This window comes from Erpetoichthys calabaricus, chromosome 6 (assembly GCF_900747795.2).
Source record: "Erpetoichthys calabaricus chromosome 6, fErpCal1.3, whole genome shotgun sequence".
Classification (NCBI taxonomy): domain Eukaryota; kingdom Metazoa; phylum Chordata; class Cladistia; order Polypteriformes; family Polypteridae; genus Erpetoichthys; species Erpetoichthys calabaricus.
The window spans coordinates 40731265-40743458 of NC_041399.2; the positions used below are offsets into that span (position 1 = coordinate 40731265).

General features: G+C 35.4%; 2 protein-coding genes across 9 annotated transcripts in view; both read right to left on the reverse strand.

The window, feature by feature from the left end:
- pcmtd1 (protein-L-isoaspartate (D-aspartate) O-methyltransferase domain containing 1) overlaps positions 1–12194 on the reverse strand; it is a 101803-nt gene that overhangs the window by 53825 nt on the left and 35784 nt on the right. For 6 of the 8 annotated variants that reach the window (XM_028803506.2, XM_028803507.2, XM_028803508.2 and 3 more), the window contains one exon: positions 10054–10162. The exons of the other annotated variants lie outside the window; for them this stretch is intronic. The gene's annotated coding sequence lies outside the window, so the exon portion shown is untranslated. The remainder of the gene's footprint in view (positions 1–10053; positions 10163–12194) is intronic. 8 annotated transcript variants of the gene reach the window in all.
- On the reverse strand, positions 6113–9418 carry LOC127528470 (tigger transposable element-derived protein 1-like). The gene is made up of 2 exons (XM_051929356.1): positions 8224–9418; positions 6113–6117 (listed from the first exon to the last, which is right to left on the reverse strand). The coding sequence occupies exons 1-2, from the start codon at positions 9416–9418 to the stop codon at positions 6113–6115; spliced, it is 1200 nt and encodes a 399-aa protein (XP_051785316.1).

The window sequence follows — 12194 nt, forward strand, 5'->3', positions numbered from 1 at the left end:
AAAGACAATTTGCTTCTCACTGTCTGCACAGAGGACAGAACCCAAGCTCGGGATATCACATTTAAAGAATAATCCCTGTTATACATGTTAACGTGTATCACAGTATAATTTGCCATCAGTGGTGGACTCTTGTATTTCTGCATGCTATTCAAGGGATTTCATTTTTTTCCCCCCCAAACACAATGTTACAAGAATATCAAATTTCATGGTTTGAATTTTCAAAACTCTAAATTCTCTATACCCTTTTCATCCCAACTTTATATTACATTAGCTTCTGACACAGCGGTACCAGGACAACAATCTGACCCTTAATGTCGCAAAACAAAGGAGTTTCAGGAAGCATAGAGTAGACCACACTCCCATCTACATTTAATGGGATGCTTTTGAGAGGGTGAGAAGCTTTTGATTTCTTGGAGTGTCCATTACTAATCAAGTGAAGTAGGCACAACACATTTCAGCTATTGTCAAGAAAGCTCATCAAGGCCTTTACTTCCAGAGAACACTTAGATATCTCCTTCTGTCCTCGCTAAGTTGTACAGATTTACTCTGCATATTGCAGAGAGTATAGGTGTTGCACTAAATGTATAATTTTATTTTGAAAGCACATCTTTTTGTCAATTTTTCATCACCATCACAATTCTAAGGTGACCTGCAAGTAAGAATTTCACTGTATTTTACACATATATCTTCAATATTGTTTTTCTTTATTTTAAATGTAATTGTCAGGTCAATGCATACAAGTTCCTTTTTAGTATATCTATCTTCATTATAAACTTTAGTGATGTGACCTCTTTAGTTATCTGTGTATTTTATAAAGTATATTATACTTGTGATATTAATTCAAAATCATATTTCTCTTTTTCTTTGATTTGTTCTGTATTCCAAAAATGTTAAATCAACTACACTTATTATACTTGTTCTACTTGATCCCTTGCTTACTCTCTATTTCTAACCTTGAGCAGTTTCAATAAATTGATATGTACATTGATAAACCGAACATGAATTGGACACAAGACAGTAAATTTGTACTTAGTAGTGCACCACCTACTCTATTCTTTATCTGCCTGTTAGCAGACAAACAAGGATAACAAGACACACAGCTGGTCAGGACTGGAAACAATAGGTTTGCACTGAGACACAGATACTTAAAGACCATTCTCATTTTTAAATGATGATAGCTTCACACTACAGCTTATTAGACTATAAGAAAATCAGTAAAATTAATTTACTCATGTTGCTAGAAGTTGCAATTTTTGATGAACTGCACAACATGACACCTGCCTGCCTCAATACTTTTTTCTTTTAGTTGCATTTTGCTACAGCTGTGGTATGGCTTGTCACAGAGTTAAAAGATGAGTCAAATTCTGTTGTGTTCATCAGTTACTGGCCCTTGACCACAATTTAAATTCATCCATCTCCTTTTCAAACTTGCTTAAATCAAATTGTCCTAAGCAAGTACCAACACTGGACAGGATTATAGTATTGGACAACAAGCTGACGTAAATTGCTAGTGTTTCACTGATCTACATTAATTTCACAAACATTGTAAAATTATGCAGGAAAGTTTAATTTGTTGCAAACAACTCTTGGATTGAACACTGGAGGGATTTCCAGGTCACACAGGCACTCCAATTTAGCTTTGACAAATATAAAAAAATCATAGTTTTGTCACATTTATCTGTCAAAGGATTTAGTTAATGGATTCGGAGTTATTCTGTGGATTAAAATTCATGCTTATATAGCAGTGAATGAAAGGATCAATTTCACATGAATAAAAGTTATAAATAAAAAGGAAAGGTGTAAGCACTGATCAAAGGAATGTTGTGGGGTGAAAAAATTAATGCTATTACACTTTAGATGTCACAAAGAGAAGTATCATCAAAGAAGTATAAAAATCAACAGGGTTGAAGCCTTGTACATGAAGATGTCATTTTTAAACAATCTGAATTCTGATGCTCAGGTAATTGAGTTGGATATTCAGTACATTCACAAAAAATACAATTTCTGCACACAAAAACCAACACCACGTTGCCATGAATATGATTAAAATATACACCAAGTAAATGATCTTCAGAATAGAAAAAATTAGCATCTGAGTTTCACTATGAATGGATTTAGGTCAAGTATTACAATACTAGTACCATTGTGATACAACTGATAAAAATGCAAATACTTCATAATGCTCTAAATGTGTACTCTGGAGATTTCAACATAGTGAACTGTATGTGGAGGCTCAACTGAATTAATTTATGATTAAAAAAATAAAAGTAACAGCTTACAAAGAAGCAAGAGGATAGAAAACAAAAATGTGTTATTAGTTCATCTGTTGAGGGGATCGACTCAGAATGCTAATTCACTGCAGAACACATCCATGTAAGCCCAGCATTTCACTTTAACATGACCATTTCAAAGATGTCATTGAGTATTGAGTATAGACGTCATCTAATGAACATGCCAATAACTTTATATTATCAGAAGAGATCAGACTCTCACTAGGAAGCCCATGTTAATGTATTCTGATTGAACAAGAAGGCAAAGTGTATAAGCAGTCAATTCTGGTTTTTGGAGAACTAAAGTGTTAACTACTGTAGTGATGACTGAACCTAGCTGAGTTCATTTCACGTTTCATGAAATCACAGAAGCGTTTGTGTTCACAAGATGCACAATGCACAAATTCATTGTCATCAATGGGGAATGAGAAACTGAACTGATTTTGAACACATTATGATGGTGCAATGGTCTTTTAAGTATCCCTGAAGGCTAGTGAAAAATCTGACAACTATGCTTGACAAATTGTGGTGAAATATGTGATCTAAGCTATGAGGCAGCAGTGCTAACAACTGTGCCACCATGCCTCAAACAATAAAAGCAACAAACAGAATTAATAACACAAACATCCATCAGCCATCCAGAAATTAGAAATAAAGTAAAACCTAAGAAAGTAAAACCTAGATCATTACGCTCACAGAGTTCCAATCTTAGAGCACACATTGGCCATACAACAAACTGGCAGCTTGTTCTATAATTTTAAGTCGGTACTCCTGACACAGTGGTTTTGTTTCCCATACATCTGTGCAGATGCTTCATACTTTCTTCTTCCATCATGAAGAAAGAAATGTCTGTTAAATAGTACTAAATTTTTTTTTGCTTATTTCTATTAAAGCGCAACTCTGGCAGTATTTTGATGATCACTTTGCCAACATTATTACAGCAGGCATGCACGAAAAACATGGGTACTACAGCTCTGTGATGCAACTCTCACCTGCAATACAAAGCTACATTTTAATACATATAAGATCAATTAAAAATATACTGTAAGTCCAGAAACATTTGTGTAGGAGTAGATTCCAAAATATTTCCTTTGCCTAAATATTTTTATTTGTAACCTTTCCTTCTTTCTTAAATAAATAGTATCTATTTCTTTAACTATTATACTCTGGCTTTCTTAAACTGGTTGTTTGACCTTAGGGCAAGTGACATTTACTTTATAAAGATATACTACAAACAATAGCTTAATAATTTTAATTAAGGCAGATTTTTCAACCTGCATTTCCTGTTAAGTCGAATGTCAGAACTTGCCTTTTCTGGTTTTGTCAACCTTTGGCAAAAACTAAATTCAACAGAAAAAAATTGACTACTAAAAGATAGCACTGCAAGATTTCAATCCATTATGAATTTCCCCCTGGGATTAATAAAGTATCTATCTATCTATCTATTATGGCATAGTGTGTTACCAATGGTGCTCTTGGTGACTGTGGTCCCAACTGCCTTCAGATCATTAACAAGCTCCTCCCATGTAGTTTTGGGCTGATCCCTGACATTTCTCATGATCATCCTGAACTCATGAGGCAAGATCTTGCATGGAGCTCCAGACCAAGGGCAATTGGATGGTCATTTTATATTTCTTCCATTTCCGAATAATCACCTTCTCCGCAAGCTTCTTGCTGATGGTCTTATAGCCCATTCCAGCTTTGTGCAGGTCTACAGTCTTGTCTCTGATAACTTTTTGGACTTGGCCATGGTGGTGGAAAGGTTGGAAAAGAAGAAATTGATTCTGTGGATAGGTGTGCTTTATATACATAACAAGCTGAGATCAGGAGTATCTGTAATTGATTGATTGTAGGGGATCAAATACTTATTTCACTCAATGACATGCAAATCAATTTTTAACTTTATTGTAATGTGTTTTTTATGGATTTTTGGTTGATATTCTGTCTCCATCAAAATGAAACTACCATAAAAATTGGAGACTGTTCATTTCATTGTAAGTAAGCAAACTTACAAATTCAGCAGGGGATCAAAAAATTATTTCCCCCACTGAAACTCTGTAGAAATAAAGAAATGTTCTGCCTTCTCATCTGGGATCTGTGACTGACTTTTCTGAAGATGGAGGAAGGTTATTTCCATAACAGTCTGCATAACAGTTCCTCTGACATCAACAAAGACAAAGATTAGGGTGAATAAAAGCTTCAGTTGAGTGTGGGCGAGTGTACCCCACAATGAGCAAGCAGTATGTTTAGTGTAATTTTCTGCTTTTGAGTTCATCCATTCATTTTTAATTAAGTGAAGATGTTCTAAGTTAGAATAAAGATTCTACTTGATTTCAAGAGGTAATTTTGCTCATTTTTCAGAATATGAAGTAAACTAGTATTTCATATGTTTTGCAATGATTTTATTTTAATAAAACCGGGAGGTTTTTTTTTGGTTTTTTTTTAAATCATTTTCTGTTTTTAACTATTTAAACTAATAAAGATTTAAGCAGTTTCAAAAAATATCCAGTAGTTTATAGATTTTTTTAGGAGATATCTCCCAATTTTTCCCAATTTTTCAAATCCTCTAGTTCCACAAGTACAATATGCTACGGTGGATTAGAAATACTTAAGACTCTGAATGATCTTGTGTGTAAACAAATGGTATCTCCATTCAGAAAGAAGACAGAGAAAGAGAGGGAGTTAAAGTGAGTTAAACAAATGTAATGATAAGGTTTAAGTAGAAATGCATTCCAATATTCAGTGTTGTGAAGATGTTTTCAGATGACCAATATATAGCTTTTGTAATGGTTGTTATTAGAAACTGTTATTAATTGGTATAAATGTTTAATTAAAACATTTCCTGTGAACACATCATTTACTTAATATCTTTCTTTTCTTTCTAGGAACACTTAAAATACACCAGCAGTAAACAGTACAGTACATATTAGCAATCAACCCATCCTTGGTCCCCACATATCAATATTGTTAAAGGTCTAAAAAGCCTGTGTCTTTACCCACTCATTAAAGGTAAACAAAAATATGCTTTGCTGCCACTACAACATCAAAGCTACCTAATTCAGTGCACAGGGGTAAAGTAGAAGGTGAAAGTTATAAAGTGATTTACAAAGATAATGTACAACATTTACTACAGAGTCTAAAATCAATGTTATTTGACACAGCCTGTTTACAGAACATCTTATTAGCTTTCTGATCAACATGATTTTATTCAGCAAATTTCACAGGAAAAAATATCCAAAAAATACATAATGTAAATATTAACATTCTTATTATATCCTTGTTATATTATAGGATGATCTAAAAACTTAATTATTTCAGGCTCTTTGCTCCTTTCATAAAAACTTCACTGCTATGTTTATTTCAAAAGACTACACAGGTATAATGTTACATTTAGTCTACAGTGAATATACAGGAAGGATATGGCAAACATGATCCAGCATTGAGACCTAAATCTACATAATCAAGGGATTTTGGCAGTTGGTATCTGCCTTGCACTCAGTGTTGTAAGCCTGAACAAAAAACCTTTTTGTTTTCAACAAGAAGAAAATTCTACTGAAGTTGTGCAAATCACATAACCAACCACCTTTGTTTCAGTACAGATCCCAAGCTACTTATAATTAAAAAAAAAAAAAAAAAAAAAAAACTACAAATCAGCGGAATAATTCTTTGCAAAAAAATTTAGTAATTGCAAAAAGGAATTTTAAACTGATAAGTCAACACAAAAAATACTGAGTGAAATGCTAAAAATTACTTGTCTATCTTCTGGTTTAACCACTAACCTGCAATCTGCCAATGCAAATCAAACTGTCACATAAACTATCTGGTTACAAAGTAGAAAGACTCTAGACTAGCAAGAAAGAATAAAAAAAAAAGAAAGAAACTATTACACCTAACATATACATACAAATTCTGAAAATGTCAGACTTCTGTGATGTAAAAAAATCCAGAAATATCACATTAGGCATTTAAAACTTTCTAAGAAGGAATATTTAATTAAAATAAATAAAAATAAATAAAATTTAAAAATATAACCAAAGGTTATTATCATTATCAATCTGGGGTATTTATAAATGAATTTAAATGATTTTAGCACAAGTTTACAACATATACACAAACAACAAAATAAAAAAAAATTTAAGAAGTGGTATATTAAACTAAAGTTTATTTACTTCTTAATGATGGCCTTCATAATTGCTCTGAGTGTTTATAATATATATATATATATATATATATATATATATACAGTGGAACCTCGAGATACGATCACCTCCGTATACGAGAAATTCAAAATACGAGGAAAGTATGAGTGAAAAATTCAGATCTAAATGCGAGCATTGGCTCGCGTAACGAGCCACGACCCAGGCTGTGGGTATAGCTCGCAGCTTAGCGAGGGGGCGTGGTAGCAGTTGCGAGCCGCGATCTGCGGTGTCTGCGTTTCTCACTTAAGTGCACAGGTGGGAAACTGCTCACATCCATGATTGTTCCTGTGGCTGATGGGCTGCAGCTGCCATGTCCTCCCCACATATATAGAGAAGCGCGAGCCAGTTAAGGGGGAGAAGAGAGAGAGAGAGAGAGAGAGAAGGCAGGAAGTCGGTGCGGGAGAGCGAGTGAGTGCAGGCTCGCGTGTAGCTGAACAGACGAGCCAAACAGCTGAAGCAGGACGGTGTAGAGAAGGTCAGCTGCATTAAGAGTGTCTCGCCTGTTGCAGAGCCCGCAGGTGAGACGCTAACAGAGAAGAAACACTGGGGATTGTCATCTTGTGTATTTTAAACCTCCACTTCACAACTGTTTTAAGGATTATTTATTTAAAGATTTATTGAATGCTCTACTGCACTTTAGACACCTGTTTTGATTCTTTTAATAATCAGTTATATTATTTACCAGTGTTATTTATTAAAGGTAGACTACAGTATATATAATTTATCAGTGTTATTTGTTAGGAAAATTGATTATTATGTTAATATATTTGGGGTGCGGAACGGATTAACTGGATTTCCATTTTTTTCAATGGGGAAGTTTGTTCTAGATACGAGAAATTCGCTATACAAGCTCAGTGCTGGAACGAATTAAACTCTTATCTAGAGGTTCCACTGTATATATATTATATATATATATATATATATATATATATATATACACATATATACAGGTACTCGTCGACTTACGACCGCGACTGGTTCCGACTGACTGGTTGTAAGTTGATCTGGACGTAAGTCGGCCTATGTTAAATTAAGGTAAGAATATTAGACTGGGTAATGATATTGTAACCATTTTAAAGTAATATTTTATCAACATTTTCTTACTTTCTAAGACAAACACAGCATACTACAGTACAATTTGTTTAATATGTGGAAAGCGTACAAAATAAGAAATACTGTACTGTACATTTAATTCCTGGCACCACTGGTGCTTGGCTGCGGGTTGTCGATATCACCTTCATCAGTCGTGGCTGCGGGCGGGGTGATGGGAGGAGTTGCTCTTTTCATAAACATAGTAAGCTTCGTCTGAATTGTTTGTTTTTTTTTCTCTTCATAAATTTCGCAATAAGGACGAAATGTGTCGCGTGCCATCCGTTCAATCCTCGCAAATCGTTCAATATTTGGGTCCATTTTTTCAAAATGAGTGAGGAGTTTATTCAGTAGAGATAAACCTTCTGACAATCCCTTTGTGGTGAACATTCGTTGTGGCACCTCCTCCTCTTCGTCTTTCTCCAATTCTCTTGTTTCTTCTTCCGCCACTCTTTCTTCTTCCAATTCTATTAGCTCTTCATTCGTAAGTTCACCTGATTCCCGGTCTAGCAACTCCTCGACATCTTCCATTTCACATTCCAATGAAAGGTCTTTTGACAGTTTCACTATTTCTTCACGAATCTCATCAAGTTCTTGTTCACTGTTAAATCCAGCAAAAGTATTTACATAACGCTTAACACACTTCTTCCATACGCCATTCATACACTTTTCCGTCACAGAGTCCCACGCGGTAGCAAGATTCTTTATACACTTAAGAATATTATACTGTTTCCAAAAGTCGCGTAGTGATAGTTCCGGGTCGGCATCTATTGCAGCTATGGCTTGGGCGAAGGCAGATCTGAGATAGTTTGCCTTTAATGTAGCAATCACACCTTGGTCCATCGGTTGAATAAGTGGAGTAGTGTTTGGGGGCAAAAAAAACACTTTCACATTGGGATAGAGATCAGCTAAGTGACGTGGATGTCCAGGCGCATTATCGAGCAACAGTATAATTTTGAAGGGAATTCCTCTCTCCAAACAGTACTCACGCACTTGATGAATGAAACAATTACTGAACCAATCCTCAAATAAAGCCTGGTTCATCCAGGCATTACGGTTTGACCTATAATAAACTGGCAAAGTGTGCTTGTTGACATTCTTAAATGCACGTGGATTTTCGGAATGATAAATTAAGAAGGGCTTCAGCTTGAACCCCGCGATATTCCCGCCAAGCAGTAGAGTCAGTCTATCCTTGTGTGCTTTAAATCCTGGCATGCTTTTGGCTTCTTTGTGGATGTAAGTGCGTCCTGGCATCTGCTTCCAATAAAACCCTGTTTCATCCACATTAAAAATCTGCTCTGCGAGATAACCCTCAGCCTTAATTATTTCGTTTAAACTGTCGACAAATTTACTAGCTCCTTCCTCATCCGCACCTGCTGCTTCTCCAGTCACTCGAACATTATGCAACTGGAATCTTTTCTTAAACCTCTTAAACCAACCAGTACTTGCCACAAATTCTTGACTGTAGTCTTCTCCAGCGCGTTCCTTTAAAGTCGCAAACAGGCTTCTAGCCTTCAACTGTACTGTAAAGAGGCTTAACGGCGTCCGCTTTTGAATCTGATCTTCCATCCAAATGTTTAACAATTTCTCCATTTCATGGATGGGCCCGGTACGTTGCTTCGTAATCACTGTTGATTGCAAAGGTGCAGAACCTTTCACAGCTTCACGAATTCTATTTTTGTCCTTTAAAATAGTCGACACAGTAGAGTGTGATAACTTCATATCACATGCGATCGCATTCACTTTCTTTCCTCCTTCATACTGTTTTATTATCATCATTTTGGTGTCTAGATCAATGGCCTTTCTTTCCTTTTTGGCAGGCTGAGGAGTGCACAGAGACAATTTCCTCTTGGTAGACATGTTAGGGTTATATTATTATCGAAAATTGCCAAAACAACAAGACACAAACACACGTGGGGCAACACTGCTGCGTATATTTTTACTGCTGCATAGCGAGACTTGAGAGTGCGGGAAACTGGCACTGCCAACAGCTGGCGGGGGAAAACTGTCGACCGCGTCGTAAAGTCGAACAGTCGTAACTTGCATAGGTCGTACGTCGACGAGTACCTGTATATACATACACATACATATTACATGATATACATGTATTTTAAAAACTTCTTGCATTTTATTCTGAAAAAGTATAACTCACCTTAAGATTGCATTTTAGCTCCTTGTTGAACATGGTCATCTCTACACTAAACAGACAAGAAATCTTCAGAGTAACTTCAGATGGAGTCACATAATATTTGTACATGATCTGTAATTTGACTGGTCAAATGAGATTATAGTCTCCATCATGAACGGTGTGCACATCTGTACAGCCTTGGAATTAAATTCGCAAGACAAATTAATAAAAATTAGGTTTCTGTTTTGTTGTTTTGCATAGCTTGTTACAAGATCTTATTAAATATGAGAAAGGTCTGAAATAATGTCTTAACTGTAGTGTTTGCACCAATGAAGTGTAAAATTTCAATTGGCATGTAAATACTTACCAATATCAGGTGAAACCTGATGAAGGTTAAGAAGTTCATTACATAATCATTGCTTCATAAACCTTAATGCTGTCTTCTATAATCCAATACCTGGACTCAAACATTTCCACTGTAAAAAGTATAAAATAATTCTTAGCCTTCTAAATAAAAACAAAATGGCTTTATTTTACTTGTTAAAACAACTCTACAATGTGTATAAAAACAGAAGAAAAGAGCAGAGGACAAATATGTTTGATTATTCTCAGTAATTCAACTTCACTTTAATACTCAACATTGGGGGAAAAAATACATATTTATTTCACTAAAATACACTAGAATTTATTTATTAAAAAAATTAAAACAATAAGAAAGCAAGGATGCATACCTACAACTACAATAAAAAGACCAGACAGTTGCAAGTATCTAGGAACAGGACCATGCAGCATATGTACAGTATACCCGAGTAACTTATACAGTACTTCCCAGCTATGGCAATTAATGGAACAAACAACAGTTAAATGAAGCACTTCATATGCACAATAACAGTTTCTGCTTTAATACTTTATGTGAGAAACTAATATTTCGAACATCATTCAGTGTGAATCAAAACTCTAATGGTAAAGGTTCTAGATTTTTCTGGTGCTAAAAATGAAATATGTGAATAGTTAATCAAAGTAATGTCATGCTTAAATAGCCACACCTTGTTTAAAAGGTCACTTGACATTACAATAGCTTTAAACACAGTAAGGTATCAAGTTAAACGATTTTTTGATTAGGAAAGGTATATACCTGAGGTTTTCAAAGAGAAGCTGAGAACTCAATTGGTCAGTAAAAATTGTCGTCATTTGTCAATTGTAACTATTACAATTTTTTTTTGAGCAACAGCTCTCAGTAACCTTGGTTCAATTACTGTTTGAGTCAAGGCCGCAGTGCCGCTAGCGTATCTGAAGCTGATTTCCCCAATTTGCCCATTAACTTGATATTAGTACGTTTGTCGAACTAAACAAAACTAAACTAAAATTAAAACAATACTACACACCAAAACCAATCCAGACCTGCTGTAACTGGTCTATAGACGTGCTGCACTCCCCTCCACAACAATGTGCATAATCTGATCTCTCACTCTCCCACTGTATCACAATTCGTCAGCCAAGCTTCACTCCATCATGTAGGGCCCTATGAAATCCATTTTAATTTTTCACAAATTCCATTTTACTTTTTCCGATTTTCACCATTTTATTTTTCCTTGAATCAGATTTTTGAGTTTTTACCAATTTTTTTACTATAAGAATTTAGCAAAAGCTACAACAAAACAAACAATGGCCCTTTACATTCCTTTTATTGAACCAGCACACTAGGACAACTGTACCTTATGGTATCTAAACATAATGGCTAGAAGTTTAGGGCATAAACTAATGAATACATAAAAGTTTAAGGCATGATTAAAAAAATACATATATATCTTATAACTAAAAATAAAAATGTAAATTTGTATGTTTAAACATCTGAATTCAGCAAACTAAATCATTATATTCTAATGCCTTTAAGTAGTACAATTTGTTTTAACTTGATGCTGCGATAATTTGGTTCATTTCCATCTCTGATACACACCCCACTGAAGTACATGATTGTGAGGGGCTTGGTTTTTAGCACACTAAATGACTCTTGTCCGTGATGAGAGTCTTATATTTACTAAACCTCCTCTCACAGTCAACTGAGCTGACTGGGAAGTATATGTAGGGCAATGCTATCTCTGTCTTGTACCTTCCTTCCAGTAATCAGCCAGCTCCACAGAAGAAGAGAGACCCTCATTTGAAGCACAGTGTAAATACTCTGTCCACTCTTCAATTAGCCATGCTGATAGTTTATCACAAGTGTCAGTTCTGCATTTTCTTCAATATGGTTTTCCATAACAGAGGCCTGCCTGGGATCAAACACTCTGACCAGCTTATATACCTTCTTTGCAGGATGGACATCCCAATGTTTCGAAAACTAAAGTAAAGGCCAGGCGGAATGCATCATGCAGGTGGTCAAGCACTTCTCTGTCACACGCCCATCTGATTCAACAGCTCATCAGTTTTGGCACCAAAGCCATACGTTTTTGCAGCATTCATCAGGTAGGAGCGCAGATCCTCCATGATGTTGTATGCCGAGGTTGCAGT